General features: G+C 36.6%; 3 protein-coding genes across 3 annotated transcripts; 2 read left to right on the forward strand and 1 right to left on the reverse strand.

The window, feature by feature from the left end:
* Nucleotides 1–71: 71 nt before the first annotated feature.
* LOC145204980 (protein transport protein Sec61 subunit beta-like) lies at nucleotides 72–2,633 on the reverse strand. Its single transcript, XM_080077603.1, has 3 exons — nucleotides 2,537–2,633; nucleotides 771–973; nucleotides 72–394 (listed from the first exon to the last, which is right to left on the reverse strand). The coding sequence occupies exons 1-3, from the start codon at nucleotides 2,537–2,539 to the stop codon at nucleotides 307–309; spliced, it is 294 nt and encodes a 97-aa protein (XP_079933729.1). The 5' UTR covers nucleotides 2,540–2,633; the 3' UTR covers nucleotides 72–306.
* Nucleotides 2,634–2,985: 352 nt separating this feature from the next.
* Nucleotides 2,986–5,446, forward strand: LOC145205390 (syntaxin-17-like). The gene is made up of 7 exons (XM_080078108.1): nucleotides 2,986–3,420; nucleotides 3,477–3,564; nucleotides 3,894–4,197; nucleotides 4,270–4,373; nucleotides 4,538–4,690; nucleotides 4,966–5,106; nucleotides 5,261–5,446. Exons 1-7 carry the CDS (start codon nucleotides 3,188–3,190, stop codon nucleotides 5,330–5,332), a joined length of 1,095 nt encoding a protein of 364 aa, XP_079934234.1. The 5' UTR covers nucleotides 2,986–3,187; the 3' UTR covers nucleotides 5,333–5,446.
* Nucleotides 5,447–7,052: 1,606 nt separating this feature from the next.
* LOC145204040 (dnaJ homolog subfamily C member 7-like) lies at nucleotides 7,053–13,905 on the forward strand. The gene is made up of 14 exons (XM_080076448.1): nucleotides 7,053–7,301; nucleotides 7,374–7,462; nucleotides 7,784–7,908; nucleotides 8,026–8,142; nucleotides 8,960–9,034; nucleotides 9,195–9,313; nucleotides 9,436–9,589; nucleotides 11,168–11,332; nucleotides 11,557–11,648; nucleotides 11,708–11,781; nucleotides 12,043–12,189; nucleotides 12,255–12,354; nucleotides 12,793–12,902; nucleotides 13,032–13,905. The coding sequence occupies exons 1-14, from the start codon at nucleotides 7,219–7,221 to the stop codon at nucleotides 13,109–13,111; spliced, it is 1,530 nt and encodes a 509-aa protein (XP_079932574.1). The 5' UTR covers nucleotides 7,053–7,218; the 3' UTR covers nucleotides 13,112–13,905.
* The last annotated feature ends 5,520 nt before the right edge of the window (nucleotides 13,906–19,425 follow it).

A 19,425-nucleotide genomic window follows, 5' to 3' on the forward strand; every position in this document is an offset into this window, starting at 1 on the left:
AAAAAGTGCCTATTTAAGTTTATAATGTAGAAAGTTTTCGGTGATTGAATAAAGCAGCGTTACACAAAAAATATTCCCATAGTATTTATTCCATTTCTAAAAAGCAGTGACCACGAACAATTCCAACAATACAAATATCTGCAGCAAAAATGTTTTAAACAGTTATTAAAGAACCCAATCTATCACCCACCCCAATTGGGGGTTCACAAACAGTTTGGGGGTGAAACATTAATTACACCCTCAAGCAACCGCACAGACGCGAATCGAATAAAGGCACAAAAAATAAAAACTTTGATCCGAACGATTTTAGGCTTTGGTGTATTTTCCCCAGATGTGAAGCATAAAAACTGATGCAATAAACAGGAGACTGATGATTAGCACTGGTACAGGTCCTCTGAAACACAAACAGTCATTGGTACTTTACAGACTTTTTGGATCTTGTCAGCAATAATTTACCAAACAACCACTGATTTTGTTTATGTCGTTTATGTGCAGTGTTTGATAACATTTTCACAGCATCCTTTAACAGATTAACCAGAAAATCAATGTAGACATTTTTACCACAGCATATTTATAGTATGCTATAAATTTAGCAGGTTATAACACAGATTTTCTGGCTTGTTTGGGATGCTTCATACAGAATTTGGTAATAACCCAATCTAAAATTCTGCAAACTAGTAATACCTCAAAGTGATTTTAATGCACACTTGAAAAACTAAACTGCAGAAAACGTCAACTCTTATGACAGATAGCAGCAAAAATTGCCTTACACTTTAAGTCCTGGTGAATCTTCGCTGTAAAATCTCCACATCGTGCTTCCAGCGCCACTACCACCACCGGGGGTGCTCTTGGACCTAGTAGTTGGGGTAGCTTTGCGTTGTCGCACGGTGGCTCCAGACCCAGCTCTTGGGGAAGTGGATCTGCCTGGGGATCTCCCCCCACCCACAGAAGTTGAGCTTGATGATGGCAAAGTCTGAAATATGTTTCACAAAAATATGTTATTTTTATAAATTTCAGTTTGTTGCAGTTTGTTTTGATGGTGAAAAATTGCATAGCGATACAACACTTAGAGATATTGGCCAGCAATGATTATTAAACCAAACCTTAACTAAACCACCATAACAATATTTCCACACACACTTATGTTTTATTCTAAGATTTCAAAATATGTTGTTTTTTGCTTGGTGAAAGAACACATAGCGACAAAACATTAGATTTTAGAGATAGAGTTCCTTCTCGAGAAATCTCGAAAAAATCGAGTCTTGATTCTCGAGAAATAAATAAAAATTTCTCAAGAAATATTATGTCACGTATCTTAATCAAAACGTAAATGCGACACCTCTTATTACGCGTATTTTTTGTTTCAACTAGCCCCTCGAGCGGACTGGGCACAAAACTTTCCTATTTTGCTTCCGAAACCAACGAGAAAACAGACAATCGGAAATTTTTTTGTTTGTTTTTGTTAGAAACTCGGCCTAAATAAAAATTTCGAGACTCTTGAGATTCTCGAGAAATGGATTTTTAATTTTTCGTTTCTCGAGAAACCAAAAAGTGGAGAAATAGAGGAACCCTAGCTAGCAATGATTTTAAAACTATTGAAAATTACAAAAATACAATATTTATATGCACTAGGGTTCCTCTATTTCTCGACTTTTTCGTTTCTCGAGAAACGAGAAATTATAAATCCATTTCTCGAGAATCTCGAGAGTCTCGAAATTTGTATTTAAGCCGATTTTGTAACAAAAACAAACAAAAAAATTACTGATTGTAGGTTTTTTCGCTCTAGTAGCGATCGCAAGTAGTGATTCGCTAGCAAATCAGCCAAAAACAACGCGACTGTTATAGATCTTACGCAACCAGGCGTGACTTCTGCCTGGGAAAGGTGAAAGTTTAGATGCAACGCACGTTAAAAATCGCTGTTTCGGAAGCAAAATAAGAAAGTTATGTGCCCAGTCCGCTCTGGAGGCGAGTTGAAACGAAAAATACACGTAATAAGAGGTGTCGCATTTACTTTTTGTTGAAGATACATGACGTAATTTTTCTCGAGAAATTTTTATTTATTTCTCGAGAATCGAGACTCGATTTTTTCGAGATTTCTCGAGAGGGAACTCTAATATGCACAGACTTTACTAAAGTCCAAAATATGTTTCACATTTATTTCGCTTGGTGAAAGAACACATAACGACACAAAATTTAGACTTTAACAGATATATTGACTAGCAATTCAAAACCGTTATAAAATAAACTAATACAATATTTATGTGTAAACTTTTTTATTATTAGTTGGTAACTGTGGCAATAATAGACATTTAACAAATTCGTCGTTCAACTAACGTGATGCTAAACAATATGCTAGTTAGTTTGTAAGAAATTTTGCTGACGTTTCCCCCACCGGATTGACAAATTTGTTAAATATGCAACCTGGTGGACGAAACGCTCGTTCAGTATTTTCAGTAATTGAATTTTCAAATAAAATGTTAAAAATAAAAGCTTAAACACATGTTATTCAATTTAACATTAAATACAAACTGCTTACCATTATTGTTAAGATTGTAGATATAAATTGCACTGAAAGAAACTTTTAGCAACTGTTGATTCTTTCAACTGAAAAGCGAAAACTGACCGAGCTTGATTCACGCGAAAAGACACAACGCCAGTTTGACGTCACACACTTCCTGGTTCTCACGCTTGATACGCTTCGCTGGTGCCGTGACGTGTAAGCTCGATGGCCCCAGGCGTAAATTTATTGTTTTATAAAAATAGTCTCCTTTTGAACAATGCCAATATTATTTAAACTTAATTACTCTTCTTTTCTTCTATTGTTTTCTTAAATCAATGGAAAAAACTTCTCTTATTGTCAAAAAAGTCAATATAGTGAAACACATCCAAGCGTTTTGTGTTTTTTAACATGATTAATTAACTTTTTAGATGTATAATTGTTTGCAAATTTCCAAAACAAAATGATATAAGTGTTGTAATAAGACAAAATACTTTAAACAATATTTGTAGGTTTGCCCCTTTTTAATCAAAAAACAAGTTCGTCACGGTTGGTTAACTCGGGACTTCCCTGGTGAAGTCCTGAACAAAAAGTCAACAAAGAAGCAAAAAATACGCGATATTGTTTAGTTTGTTTATGTTTTGACAAGACATGGTTTAAGAGGCAAAACCGAATGACAGGTAGAATGAAATGAATCTTTGGAAACTTGGCAGACCCAGAGTACTCAGTCTAAACCTCCAAACTGTTCGTGAAGATTTGACAAAAGCAATTTGGCGACAAGAACCAATTCCACAAGACATTGATTTATTTGAACTCAACAGATTTTTAATCGGGAAACGGAAAATAAATTTTGAATCAGTTTCCCCAACTGTTGAAGAATTTGTTGAAATTTACGTTCCACTTCAAGTCGATAAAATTTACAGGTTTGTTGAAAAGTGAACTTAATTGTTGATTGATTTTAAACCAAAGAATTTTCCAGTGTTTGTGGCCTAATTGAAAAGCTGAAGCATTTAGACAATGAGGAAGAATTAAAACTGAAATATGAAGAAGCTTCTGATGTTATACAGGTAACTTAAAAACATATTTTAGTTTGTAATGGTAAAAATGTAACTATCAAAAAACTGTGTTGACAAGATAAATACTAGTGATGCACTGAAGTTTTGGCTGGCTAAAACATTTCAGCCGAATATGCTGTTTTCCTATGTTTAAAAATTTGTCCGAATTCGATCTTTTTGATTGCATGGAATTAAGACCTAAACATTCTTTGTCATTGAGTTCACTAGCAACACCAAAGGTTCAGTTGAAAACATCCATAGAAACGGGGATTTTAGGTTCGGTCTTTTTCGGCGGGTATTGGTGTATCTCTATTAAATACTCTTACAAATCTATTTTTCAGAATTTAAAACAACATTTAATTGAAATTGACAAACTGGAAAATCATATTCTGGATGAAGATATTGACGATTTTGATCTTCGCGTAAAACCAGCAAAAGAAAAACTCAGAAATGCCACAAATCATCTATTGGAAACAACGGGACACAACATGATCACATGCTCTGCTGCTAGTCAACCGAATAATCAAGGTTTTCCACCAATTCGATCCCCTAAAGCCAGAGACTTACTTAGTTTTCTTAATGGTGAAGAAACAAATGACAATAACTTTCAAGAAACAAGTTTTAATGAACATCAGATTCAAACGGGTAAGATTGCAATGTTTTGTTTTTGTGACACTGTTGCCAATATTTAAACTCATGTTCCTGTTTATATGTTAGTTGAAGAACAACTTCCAGAGGTGAAAAAAATTGATGATGATAATCTAACACTCATAACTTGTGATAAAACTAGTTTGGAAGAATCTTTGGAGAACCTTAATCATGTGAGTTTCAGTTTAATACCTGATTGTAAAGATTTAAACAACAAAATAAATTCTGTATTATTAATCAACAGAAGTGAGTACAGGGAAAAATTAAATATTTATTTGTTGCAAAAATCTTAAGCAGGTGACTTTGTTTAGAATTTTTAACACAAGTATCTTTTCAGGAACTTCTTGAGGTCCAAGAACTAATTAATGAGTTTCACCAATTTGTTCATTTGCAAGGTGAAACAGTGGATCAAATTTCTGAGAATGTTGATTGCGCTGAAAGTAGCGTGATTCAAGGAAATGTTCAACTCAAGAAAGCAAATATTCTTAAGGTATTTTCTGGATGGTTTGTAACTAACTGGACATTTACTTGTGAGCTTTTTGTCAACTGACAAAATTTAAATTCATGAATTTTCATAGCAAACCAAAGGTTACTTGGTTCAATAGTGACATGACTGTATCTTGTAGTGCTGTACTAAATATTCAGCTTGGCGAACCCAAACTAAGCTGATTCAGAGCATCTCTAACTTCTTGCTTGTTTGATATGGCACTTTTTTTTCATTCTAAGCCAACATCTTTAAACTTGAGACTTATATGACATTTTTAGGCTGCTTTATTTCCAATACTGGGTGCTGTGGTGGGTGGCGCAGTGGCTGGTCCAATCGGGTTCGTGGCAGGTGCTAAGGTTGGGAGTGTTACAGGAGGATTGGCTATGGCCGGCGTTACAGGTTCTGTTGTGGGATATCAAGTAAGTTACCCATATAACAAGGCTACCAGAAATATAATTTCGTATAAAAAAGTAACTGTTTGTTCACAATCAGTCTTAAAAACAACCACAATACAAGGTCAAAGCCATTTCATTAACAATCTAATGGAAATGTTAAATTATTCTTTTGTGGCAGGGTGGAAAATTTCTAAAGAAACGACAACAGGAACAAATTGAGCTAAGCAACTTAAATGAATCGGACAGATGACATTTTGCTGATCCAGGGATATTGCATGCAGTTCCAACGTTTTACTTTTTACCTTTAATGACAAAGATATCGTTGTTGTGATTTTATACGAATAAATTATAAAACGATTTTAAATTGAGTTTATTTTGCTTGGTGAAATAAAATAGCGACACAATTGCACTAAAACAATCACCAATCTGAAAATAGCTGCGCAACGTTAAAACATTATAGAGCGCAAAATAGTGAATGGCACAATTGGTAGGTGATTACTAAACGCGCTGCAGCTACACCGTAAACTTAACAGGGTCATCCCTGTTGCTATGGCAATGTCGTCACGCACTGTTGATGTGTTACGTTGGGGTAAACATTTTTCCAGACAGGGCCATGGCCGTCGGCACATAAGGAAAGGAGGAGGCACAGCGTGCTTAACGTCCGCCTTATTTACGAATCCGGTTTTGTTCACAAAATCTCTGTCGTTTCAATGCATTTCAAACCAATAAAATAACGTGTTCTTTACACCGTGGATTGATTCGGGTTTTAGACAACGCAATTGCATTGAAACGTATGTTCCAAACCGTGTTCCCCTATTGCCAAACTTTCAGCCGGCGCCCATGGTCAGCAGGTCACATTAACAATCAGGAAGTTGGTATTAACTGAGTTGAGTTTATTTCGCTTGGTGAAAGAACACATAGCGACACAATTGCACTAAAGACAATCACCAAGCCGGAAATAGCTGCGCAACGTTGAGACGTTAAGTGGAGGGCACAACTGGTGGATCATGATAAAACGCGCTGAAGCTACACCGTATTATAAAGCGTTATGTGGCAGGAGCTCACCAGAAAGTGAGTTTGGCGCACTGTGAGTATAACACGACTGGAGGGAAATGATGATGGGACCAGTCGAGGGGACCCTAGAATCTAACCACCCGTGTTAGGAAGGACTATTTTAATTGCATTAAAATCGCTCTTCAGGAGAATCCTGGCTGCGTTTCGCCCGAGTAATTAAGTGTTTTTGTGAAATTCAGTTTGTGCGTTGTCTCCATGCAATAACTCAAAAGCTCGCGCGATCAAAACAAACGATCACAATAGAAGATCGAGGCGCGTTTGAATTTAACCATTTCGAAAATTCGCTACAACGCAACTCTTTGTGTCTTGTTGTTGCGTGAGCTTTGTTCAGTCAAAGAAAATTGTAACAAAGCAATTATTAACCTGGAAAAAGCTGGATATGGTCGAGACGTTGTATATATCAAAAAAATATGGAGGGCCCGCTGCAACCACACCTAGGGGTGCTTCCATTCAATTTTTGAGAGCTATGCAAACATGTAGGCTCTAAAAAAAACAATTCTGCCCCCTCTGATGTTGGTACTAGCCTCCTATTACACGACATTTAGGTTGTTTACATACAGATACAACCTAAAAACATACCAACATTGCTGTCAACTTTCGTAATAACGTATAACGTGGTATTGACAAAAAATATGTGTGAATACGCATTTTATTCCTTATTTATTTAATCACTGTTAGTTAATAAAGTAGGTAATTTAGATTTTAAGTCAAATAATTCAATATTCGCATGACAAGTAAAATTAATAATGGCCTCATCCGTTATTAATCAACACCATGAGCGGAAATGCAATTACACGTAAGTAAAGGGGAAAAGTTGTTTCGTTCTAGAATAATCCATAGCTTTTAAATGTTGTTCAGGTCAATACATCAAATATTCGGTTTCTTTTTGAAAAACTTGCTAACTTTAACGTTATTTTAAGCAGACACAGATTCTCTATGTAGTTTGTAGCTACTTTAGAACGTTGTTGTTTGTTAAAATCAACTTAAACGATTTGGGGAACTATCAGCCAAGAATTTAAGAAAACAAATTCTTTTAACTGTTGTGTGCTATCTTGAGTGATTATGGATGCATCCAGTGTCGATCCAACACCTAATGGAATTCCTGAACCAATGGACACAGACGAAATACAAGAAGTCACTACACTGTATGTTATATGTGGTTCCTGTTTAAAACACAAGTAAACTAAATACAATAACAACCAGTTTATTTCATGCAGATCTGCTGAAGAAGAAAAGGATCTAGGAAATGAGTTTTACAAAAAGAAGGATTACAAATCTGCCATTGAACACTACTCAAAAGCAATAGGTATGTAAAACATTGAGTGTATGGAACGGGGTCTCACAAAACAAAGTTGTCAACTATATAAACCAATACAGCACTATGTACAAACAATTTCTAGTTTGTGCAAGCAACTAGGTTAAATTAATCATGACAGTTTCCCATATTAAAACATTTGTTGTGTGTAGGAAAAAAATGTCACCATTTCATGTTTGTTTTAAATATACTTGCAATAAAAGTGCTTTATAATTGATAAGACAGTTTAAAATGGTCATCCCTTGTCATTTTCAAGTTTTTGGTTTGTAAATAACAGTCATAAACAATGCTAATACTGTGCATGTATTACAGAATCCAGCCCCAAAAATGCAAGTTACTATAGCAACCGAAGTGCAGCTCGCATGATGCTCAGCCAATACAAAGAAGCTTTGAAAGATGCACAAACTGCAGTCAAAGTTGACAACATGTTTGCCAAAGTAAGTTGTTTAGAACCACAAACAACATTTTATAGCAAACAAATTTCTTTGTTCCTTTTCAACTATTCAAATATGGTGATTAGGTTTTGTTGTAAAATCTGTTTCATTTTGTTCCAGGCATATGTGAGGGAGGCAAAATGTCATATCGCACTTGGAAATTCACAAGCTGCATTAATATCTTTACAAACTGCAAAGGACCTGGACGCCAGTAGTGATCATGTTATCATGGCTGAGGTAAATTTGAAGTGTGTCTTGTATATTAAAGCTTTTATCTTTGCCTTATACTACATTGCTGCAACACAAGCATGCAAACCTGCAGTTGAACTTTATGATATGAAAGGATGAGATGTTTTGTGCGTAAAAAAATATCATGTCAGTAATTAATAGAAACTGAAGGTTATTATACAGCACAAGCAGGAGTTTTGCTTATGTACTTTGCTTGTGGATAGTGGTCCTTAGTTTTTGGAATGAATACAAGTTGGCATGAAAAACACAAAGCACAAGAAAGTTTTGACCCACTATGCTTGCAAAACAGCTGTCAGTGCTAACGAGTTCAGCATGCTGTTGTCAGGCAAAGTGTGAATGCAGTGAAAACACAAAATGTGGATTCGACAGATGTTGGACTGGGAGAGCTCTCTTCCACCATCAAGTGTTGAGAAACTCGAGGAAGTTCGAGATATTGTTAACCAAGGAATGTCCGGTATAATGAGCGTGATCGGGGATGAGATTGAAAAAGACTCTAAAGAGAGAGAAGAGAGGGCAGAAAAAGGCAAACAAGCAAATGAGAGTCTCTATGTTAAAGGAAAAAAGAAAAAGTGGATTCGATGCAAAGACGGAAAATACAGAAATGTGGAAGAATTTATCAGTGACTGAATCCACAATTGTTGAAGTTTATATGACTCTGTGTTGTTGTGTATTTTGTTGTTTGTGTACACACTGGATTGTTATTCATGCAATAAATATCATACAGCCCCAATCAAAATCTCTTTTTTATTGCAATAAAATTTTACCATTGGATTGTTAATGCAAAGTTTATCACAATTTTGTGCAGGTTCGCAACGCAAGCATGCTTAACCAATATCAAGAACAGGCTGACGTGGCTGCTTCGAAGAAAGATTATAGACAAGTCAGTGTTGGAACAAGTATTTAGTTTACAACTCATGTAGATTACAACAAGTAACCCCCTAACGTGTTCACTGAAATAAAAACATATTTTATGCCTAAAGGTCCAAAAGTGGAAATGACAATAAACTATATTTACAACTCAGTTATTCCATCTTATGCAGGTTGAATACTACATGCGATGTGCAACAAAAATTTCCCCAGCCTGTACCCGATACAGAATCAGACAAGCAGAAAACCTGGCCTTCATGGGAAAATATGGTGAAGCGCAAACCATTGCAATGTAAGGCTTTATTCCATCTTAAATACAGTCTGAAAAATGTAACAGTATTAGAAGTTGTAACAAACTAAAATTTTACCATAGCCAATTTTTCCTGATATTAAAGTTGACCAAAATTATTCCAGGGACATTTTACGAGGAGACAAAATGAACGCGGATGCAGTTTACATTCGAGGAATTTGTTTATACTTCGATGACAACATAGACAAAGCTGTTACCTTTTTCACACACGCTATGAAGTTATCACCAGATCACGTAGATGCAAGGCGCAATTTAAAGGTAGCAACAAAGCAGAATATTTCCAGTATAAACAAAGTCTTGTCACTGAATGAAACATTTGTGTGCAGAGTTTGAGTATTAGCATAAAAACATATTTTCATCAAGTTTGAAACAAAACCAATGAGTCAGCTGTGCCAACAAGTATGTTTTCAGAAATCAAGTTCATTATTTACCCCTTCCCTGACTAAAATGGGTATTTTTACCCAAAGTTTGTCCGACTCGTTTTTCCATCAAATGTTGGATGGATTTGGCTGAAATTTACACAGATGGTAGATATATTCATGTAGATGTGCATCCCACTTTGTTTTTGTTGATAACCCCAGTATTTACTCCGCTCGCCCCCTAAAATGGGTGTTTTTACCCAAAGTTTGTCCGACTCGTTTTTCCATCAAATGTTGGATGGATTTGGCTGAAATTTACACAGATGGTAGATATATTCATGTAGATGTGCATCCCACTTTGTTTTTGTTGATAACCCCAGTATTTACCCCGCTCGCCCCCTAAAATGGGTGTTTTTACCCAAAGTTTGTCCGACTCGTTTTTCCATCAAATGTTTGATGGATTTGGCTGAAATTTACACAGATGGTAGATATAGTTGTGTAGATGTGCATCCCATTTTGTTATTGTTGATAACCCCAGTATTTACCCCGCTAGCCCCCTAAAATGGGTGAGTTTTTGAACAGTGTCAGAATTGGCTGAAATTTGGATTTCTTGTATAGTATGCCATTTATAGGTGTCGATTGTTGTGTTCAACCCTGTAGTCCTAACATTTACCCCACAAGCCCCTAAAGTGTAAAACGTATTTGTATGTTACTGGGCACCACAAACGAAAGATTTCTGTTGCTCAATAGTGTTACAAGGGCAACCAGTTGCTTGTTCCTCGTTGGTGGGTTGCTTGGTGGACGTTTTTGCGCCATGGCAGTTAGGGGCTTGTTAACAACCCTATGACGTCAGAAACAGTAACGGTTGTTGCTTAAAACACCTCTAGTGGTCGAAATTTTAAACATTGGCGGATTGGGCTGAAATTTTGCAGTACTATTGATTGAGTCATTGTGGTTTTTATATATTTCTTAGTTTGTGTGTCGAACCCAATTAGTTACCCTACTAGCCCCCTAAAATGGGTCCGTTTTTTAAAACGTTAAATAGGACTTACTTCAAACAATATCTGGGGTGAATCTAATTTTATAGTTTGTATTCTACATAGTATTATTATTTAAGCCCAGTGCCGATCACTGTGTTTTACCTTACAACACCCGACTTTCTCATGGTTATCTCTTGAATTGCATTATTTTCAACTTTGCATGTGTGGGGACCCATGTGTTTTTGCCTGCAGAAACGACTAAAGTTATAAAAGACGGTGACTAATATGGGACCCAATCCAAAATAAGCATAGGAAATATATTAATGTTTTAAAATAGGTTATAGTGTAAATGCAACAACAAAATGTGCTAAGCCACCCTTCTAGTTATTTCAAACATCAATCATTTCCACTCTCTGGGAAACCCTGTTGTGGCTCTAATCAAATATTGGGTAAAATGAAAATTTCTCTGTCAAATATTGCTGCAACTTTATTTGTAGAGAGCAAAGCAGTTGGCGGGTAAAAAAGCTGAAGGTAATGAAGCATTTAAAGTTGGTCAAACCAGGAAGGCATATGACCTTTATGGTGAAGCGCTTGCGATCGACCCAAACAACAGGAAAACAAATGCAAAACTATTCTGCAATCGAGCGCTTGTTTCAAGTAAAGTGAGTACAATTATTCAATCATTTCATGTTGTAATTGCATTAGCCTCCCAACTTTGTAAAATTAAGCGTTTGTTACCAATGGGACCCCAACCATATTCTATTCCGTTTTATCAAGTTATTCTATGTTTTTCATATTTTGGTTCTTTGTTGAATTGAGTAAAAATTTTAATTAAAAAGCAGTAATAAGAAATAGTTTATATTTGCTTCATTTTTCCTTTTCACAGTTAGGGAATCACAAAGAAGCATTGGAGGATTGTAACAACGCGATTGAACTCGACAGCAAATATGTGAAAGCTTTCCAGCGTCGAGCAAAATGGTGAGATCAAAAGTTGAACCAAGTTCAGTCAAAACTTAATCAGGAATTACTTTCGATAGTTACACCGAGCTTGAAATGTACGATGAAGCCGTCCACGAATACAACAAAATTCTACAAATGGACAGGAGTAGAGGTGAGTGTTGGTGCTCAAGTATTATGTTCTGCTAAGTTGCTTGCAATGAAACTTTTTCAACTACGATTTCACAATGGGTATTGTTGGTCATCAGTAGTTGTTATTGTTTGCTTTTAAGACCAAAATATGTTTTGAACCATTACCACTGGTCATACTTTTTTATGTTTTATGATTGAACAATTGTACAACATACAAAACAATTTGGTGTCTCTGTGTTAGATTTTTGTCCGCTAGTTAAACAAGCTTCCATTGTTTTTTCAGAAAACCGACAACTTTTAAAGGAAGCTGAAATTCAGTTGAAACGAAGCAAGCGAAAAGATTATTACAAAATTCTCGGTGTTTCAAAGGACGCAACTGACGACCAAATCAAAAAAGCTTACAGGAAACAGGCTCTTGTCCATCACCCCGGTAAGATATACATGACTCAAAGCAAATCTGTGTTGTTTCGATGCATTAATTATTTGTGTCAACAGATCGCCATGCCAACGTGTCAGATGAAGACAAAAAAATCACCGAACAAAAGTTCAAAGAGGTTGGGGAGGCTTACGCGGTTTTGTCCGATGCACAAAAACGGTGAGATGATCTGAAAACTAGTAATGCACCGAAGTTTCGGGTTTACCCCGAACTTTTTGAAAATTCAACTGAAACACAACTTTTGAAGTTTATGAAATGAATGCCTGAACCTGATCGCCATGTATAGAAAACACAAGTCCTGTTGTCTGCAAATCATGTGTTTTGTTCAGCTTTAGTACTGTAAAAGTTGTTTTGGAGTGTCATAAATGGTTTCACCTACACCAGCAATACAATGTTCAGTTGAAAACCTCACTCAGAAGGGATTTTTCTGTTCCATTTTAAATGGGGTTTGGTGCATCACTACTTTAAAACTGTCAAAGTATCTGCTTATGTTTGATGAACACTGTGAAATAATATAAAGATGAATTTTGTAGCTTTTTTAGTTGTTTATGTGGTGTCGATTTAATCTTTAAACCACATTATTGTTGTTGTGTACAGGGGTCGATATGACCGCGGTGAAGACTTAGATGGAAATTCAATGCAAGACATCGACCCAAACAATATCTTCCAGATGTTTTTCGGTGGTGGAGGACCCGGACATTTTCAACGTGAGTAAAAATACTGAACGAAATATATCACTTAAAAGTCAACTGTTGCTAACTATGCTTAAAATCCAGTGATGTTACTGGGTTGCATAAGTCACTTTGTGTAACTTTTCATTCTAAATCATTTGACAGATGCTGGTGGACGCGAAAGTTTCGGAGGAGGTGGTGGTGGTGGTGGTTTTCCTGGGGGATTCACCTTTCAGTTCGGTTGACGCTTCCATGTTTTTTTCCAATTCTTTTGTTAATAGCTGCGGTCGCGGTCACCATGGTCACGGCGCGAACTGCACGCGAAATTAATAAACTGTCCTTTCAAGTTTTCTCTCTCAGCAAATGGTAGACAAACTGTATGTGCGCAAATCGACATGTGTTTGTGAGCTTGAAGCGGGTTGCCAAACCACTTGGTGCACTCAGCCGTGATTAGGTTCAAACTAACGCGATACGGTTGAGTGCATCAAGTTGGTTTGTGAACCAGCTTCATTGCTGTGCATATAAAAAATATTAAACGACGGTAGAAAATTCACTATTTGACTTTCGGTATTTATTAGCAACTTGGTGGTTCGGTTTGTGTCAAATCAATCATGTCATGTCGCTAAAACAAACTTCATTATTTCTACCAAAACATTTCTTCTGTTTTATTCCCCGTTGCAAATTTTCTGTGCAAAAAATAACCGATTCTCTAATGACGTAAAATGGCTTTTATTTAAATTTTCGTTTTTTGATTTTTATGTCGGTTCCGGTTTGAGATATCCCTAAAATAGCTGACTCATGTTTTCTGGTGTCGTGTGAACGATGACGATGCGTTTATGCAATCCAACACTATTTGTTCGCTTATCCGTATTTGTTTTCGCTTTAACGACAGATAAATGAGTGGCCAGGTCGGTGCAAAAGTCGCATGGCCAGGAAAAGAAAACAAATGTGCAAAATCAAGTTGGTTGTCAACAAATTTAAATAATTTCCGAACATGCAAAAACGTGGCTTGATGCAAATACATATTTTCAGGACCTTATTTTCTCTGTCGTATTTTTGTTTCCATTAGTTCAGTGGTTCTTAACCGGGGTTCGAAGGTCTTTTTGAAGTACCATACAAATACTCGTTTTCATCAAACTTTAGGGTCTATAGTCGCTAAAAACGGCAATTTGTATTTGCCAATTATCAAAACACTGGAAGGTTAAACTTAGGCAGGGCTGTTTTAAACTGCTCCAAACAGTTTTTGTGGTACTGAAAAGAGTATTACCAGCCTAATAACCATGTGTATCAGACTTTTTGTACGCCTATTGTGTGCCAACAATGCGAACAAAACAGGTACCACAAGCATCACAATGTAGATTATGACATCATAAACACTTAAGACTGATCTCGCTGTGCAGCTCAACCTGTGCACCGGGCTAGAAATTAATCTGGGCTTTTTGGGCGCTTGGTAAATACATAATATCAACCAAGTATTTTAAAACAAAAATAAGCAAGTAAATGGCGGCCGTTGGTGAAATAGGAATCTGCGATGCGGCCATCCTAGCAAAATGGTTGTGCAACCCTGCACTAAGGTTTTAATTTCTTTTTTTGACGTAACAAAGTGAATTGTTCGTATGCAGAAACAAAGAAATTTTGTTGGCAGCAAACACTTATTTCTTTATCTTCTTCATGTTTGTGTACAAATGCTAAAAATACATTGCTTCATTTTGGTAAAACTAAAAATTGCCGGAATTAAAGCAATCATAAACAAGTTGCTTGTACTATTATGTCAGAATTTTACAAAATGACAAACAGTAACTGTTGCCACTACGTTTGAACAAAAACTAACTACGACCCACCAAACAAAATGGGTTAAAAACCTAGGATGTAACTTTGGGGTTCGACCAAAGGCTGAAGAACACAGTATGGGTTCGGCGATGATAAAAAGGTTAAGAACCACTGGATTGGACTAAACACTTCTGTGTTTATTCCTTTCTACACGTCAGAAATCACTTGCAGGAAGGGTCGTATAAAAGCTTGGAATATAATTTGGAGACTTTTTTGTGGTCGTTGGTTGGACGAGATTTTGCGAAGTCTGTAACCATGGATACCGCAGCTGGTTGAAAACGACGAGATTGTTGATAAAAATTACAATGTTACGTAGATCTATGTAGTCTACCCTCCTTATCATTGGGTCACCTGTGTAAAGGTGAGCCAACTGGCCCAAGGTGTGAAGATTTGGTGAAGGTGACGTAGTAACTGAAAATTAAATGTTTAATGCTTTGTTCGAGGGCTTCTTAACAAAAATGAGGTCGCGGGCCAAAGTTTCTCATGTATTCTATTCCTGTGTTCCACCTTGTCCAGCTAATTCCTTGGATAATCATTTATTCCTTAACCTTATCAGTTTGAAACATGTTTCTTATTGGCAACTGTGCGGTTCGCTGCTTGGATATTTTCGCTGAACGACAAAAACTCAAAGTGGATGAGTTGTGCACAAAAATATAGTTGTGACGTAATATGGATATATTGTGACGTGAATACAGATACATGATCATGTAAGCCAGGGTGTGCAACCTGCGGCCCTTGAATAAAGGTTGTGCGGCCCGCAGAGACGCCGGGATTTCAATTGTACTGACAAACGAGTCCAACTATTATATATTTTTGAGCAGATTAATGCGCTCGGTGCTATTTTTATGCGACCTAGCAACATGTGGCTATAATCAAATGCGAATTTTCTTGTAATTAAGCAAATTTGGTGTGAAAAAGTAAAATCACATTGTGTTATTCACAGGTACGGCCCGCGATCTAATTTTGGCAATTGTATTTGGCCCCACAGTAACAAAGGTTGCACACCCCTGATGTAAGCATTACCGTTTCAAGTTTGGTTGAACGGATTTTACCTAATAACGGTTTTTAGTCGTTTCCCGAAAATTTTCCGAAGGAAGCACAACAAGAACAACCTGAATGTATCGATGCGGTGTCTGACTGTTACATATTTTTCCTAATCAAGTCCGTCCTAATTATGTTTATGTGACATCACCTGACACAAGTCAGTGTTTGATTCTGTTGTCATTTCTTTCCACTGTTTGTAAACCAAGAGTTGTTTTGTCCCTGAGGGGCGATTGTTCGGTCAAACGCGCTGTAAAGTAATTAAGTAATCGTTGCCCGAAAACTCCACGGGCAGAAAGATTGGGACTACAGGTGTTTGTAGGATCTTTTTCCGAGGCGATGATTGGTCGGTCAAAACACGTAACTTTTTCATTAGGCAATCGTTGCCCGAAAACTAAACAGGCAAAAAGATTGGGACCCATAAGCTGACTTGCAGGGGCGCCAAGGTTGATATAAAAGGCAAACGTGTGCTATTAACAAACAGATGATTTGCGGCGTTAAAAGCACGTTTTGCTGGAAGCGGATGGAGGAAGCCAAGCTACAGGTTCGTCGTTGTTACTGGAATATTCGTTTTGTAAAAACACGGTTTAAAGTTTAGGGACCAACCCAGAACCTTGGTTTACTATTTTTATTTACTTTACTTCACTTCTCTTTGATTCTTTTTATTTCTATTGTATTTTTTTCGCCGCACTATACAATATAAGCTTAGAGCGTTTGCGCAGACTCTCTATATTGTTTTTGCGGATTTTACCAAACAAGGTTCTGGGTTTTTGCGCATTACATTGTAAATTTCATTCGTATTATTACGTTATTGCCGCAACTATCTCACTGACATGAACACTAATCTGCATTTTGTTTTCACACATGTGACGCAACCATTGATGATGTCATCTAATGGGAATTGCAACATGATCCAATGGAATCGAAGCACCAGCGAGAACCAGAACGCGGTCACTATTCGATGACATCACACGACGGAGCGCCAGTGATGACGTCATCCTCGGCGAAGCAATACGACTTCGAAATCCGTATGACATTCGCCATGTTTGTTGCACGATGTGTGTATAAGCATTGTTGATTTGTCTGCAGCTGAGTGGAGACGACGGGATAAGAAGCGACGATGATCGGATCCATGGAGCGGTTGGATTCTTGAAATTAAGATGACTGGGCCAACCAGCGACACAACAAAATTATGAAAGGAACGAGGTAACTGTTTAAATCAGTGGTTCTTAACCTTTTTGGTGTGGTTTCCCACTAAAGTCAATCACCAACTTCGAATTTCCCCCTCTGGTTTTTTTATAAACATGTTTTGTGCCCTACGTTAACAAAATATATTCTTTAAATGAAATAACTTTGTCGAGCGCTTTGGTCTGGACCCTAAAGGTATACTGCAATCTTATTTAGCTTAAATAGTGCTTCTGTAAGAGATTAAACTTTTTGGAATACTGAAGAGTCTGCTATGCTTGCATAAGTCATTTATTGCATCACAATCAACAAAGGAAAAGCTTTTATTAGTGCACAACAGCAAAGTCATTGATGGTTTTAGTCTTGTCTGTGATGTAACAAACGGCCTTTGGATTTGTATTTGTCTTGTAAACCTTAATTAAATCAATTTTACATGTTGTTGCAGAAAATTTTTAGTACTGAAACTTTCAACGGTTAATTCAAAGCCGGTTTCGACCATCGAGCCCGAGTTTGCTCTTTTCAAGCTTACATAATTTCCCTCCGAAAACATTAAATTTCCCACTAGTGGGAAATGTCCCACCGGTTAAGAACCACTGGTTTAAATGATAATGATTTGTTTGAATAACGTTTTAGCAACTACACAAAGTTAATAGCACTTTATATAGCAGTTTTAAACATTTTATTGATGTGTTTTTAACATTGTCGTTTTATCTGCAGCTGAGTGGGAGACGACGGGATCAGGAAGCGACGATGATGGAGCTGTTGGATTCCTGGTAGTGAGATGATTGGACAAACCAGCGACACAACATTAACATCAAAGGAACGAGGTAACTGTTTAAATGAATGTTTAATAATCCCACGCTTTACACAAATTTTATACCGTTAGTATTTTATGAAATATGTTTGTAAATTCTTATACACAAAGGCATCTTGGTGGTAGAAGCAAATATTCTTAGCAAACAACAAATAGTTTATTTCTTAACAGGAATCCAACCTCTTTTTCTGCGATGCCACCAAACTCCACCTCTCCATCGAACAAGCAACTTTCCTCCTGATAAGTTTTGTTAGAAGTCTGTCGTGTGATTCACCCAGGTCGTCCAACCAAATCATAATAACTACATATTTAATTTTACTAACTCCGTCAATAGATTTGTAATCAATTAATAATTTATTTTCTTGCATTTCCCGTAACCGGGTTTTGCTTTTTTATATTTGGACGACGAAAATGCACGACAGACTCGCGTATGATTTTTGTAAGCTAGCTTAGTTTGAATAGATAGATATAAATATTTTTAGGCTAGCTGTGTTAGATATTTTTAAGCTTAATTGGGAAAATGAAGGAGGGGGAGGGGGGCACCAGGGCCACGATGGCGGTTTTACTCGGTTAGTTTACCAAACCTCTAGCTTAACGTTGAACAATAACGAACGTTTAATCCAACTTATAAACTCGCAATATTCGATCCTATATATTACTCTCGTATTAATTATTAACTGCACCCTAACCCTATAACTAAACCATCGACCTGCCTAAAATAACTGATGTCAAAATAATCCCAACATGTTAACTCAATCATATCTGACTACTTTCCTGACATTTATTTTAATGCGCTTGGTTAACCTTCCTATTTATTAACCCAGTTATTTGCAACACCCGCATTATCTGATACAAATGAATAATCCCAACATGCCCAGTTTGCCATTTAACCATTTTGTCCCCCGATAATTGATAACACGCATAATATCTTGAACGGTTGTTAGCAATGAACCTGTTTTAATTGTTTAGTTACCTATCTGACAATCCTTGCATAAATAATACTTATTTGACCCTAAACTGTGGCTTACAAATTAATAACCCCTGTACCCCGATCTTAGAATCAATAATTTATACATATTTTCTCAGCTACAAGTTACAAACATATTTAAACATTTCTATAATAGCTAAAATCTGCGAAATAAAGTTTGTAGGAATACTCGGAACCTTGTTTTGTTTTCAATTTTTTTTGCATTTGTTTTATTTTTTGTTCGTTTATGTTATATTTTTATTTACATTTTTTTATTCTTTCATTTTTTATATTTTATATTTTTTTCGCCGCATTATATAATATCGAGGGTGTGCACGGCCCTTTATATTATTTGTGCGGATTTTTTAAACAAGGTTCTGGGTTAAAAATTAGTTTCAAAATGTAAAAAATTAAACAAATTTTTGCGTTCATAGTTTAATTACGTTCCCAACATGTTACGTCAAAGTAGGGGAATTCCCTTATATGTTCCCCCCAGCCCCTAACATGTTACGTCATTGTAGGGGAATTCCCATGCGCCCCCCACGCGTTATGTCATTACAGGGGAATTCCCATGCGCCACAACGCGTTACGTCATAGTAGGGGAATTCCCATATGCGCCTATAACACGTTACGTAATATTTACTTGAGGTTTTGTAATCTACCCTATGGACTGCCATCGTTAATTTTAAGTATAATTGTTTGTAGATTTGTAAATATAGTTT

This window comes from Phallusia mammillata, chromosome 8 (genome assembly GCF_965637545.1).
Source record: "Phallusia mammillata chromosome 8, kaPhaMamm4.hap1.1, whole genome shotgun sequence".
Taxonomy (NCBI): Eukaryota; Metazoa; Chordata; class Ascidiacea; order Phlebobranchia; family Ascidiidae; genus Phallusia; species Phallusia mammillata.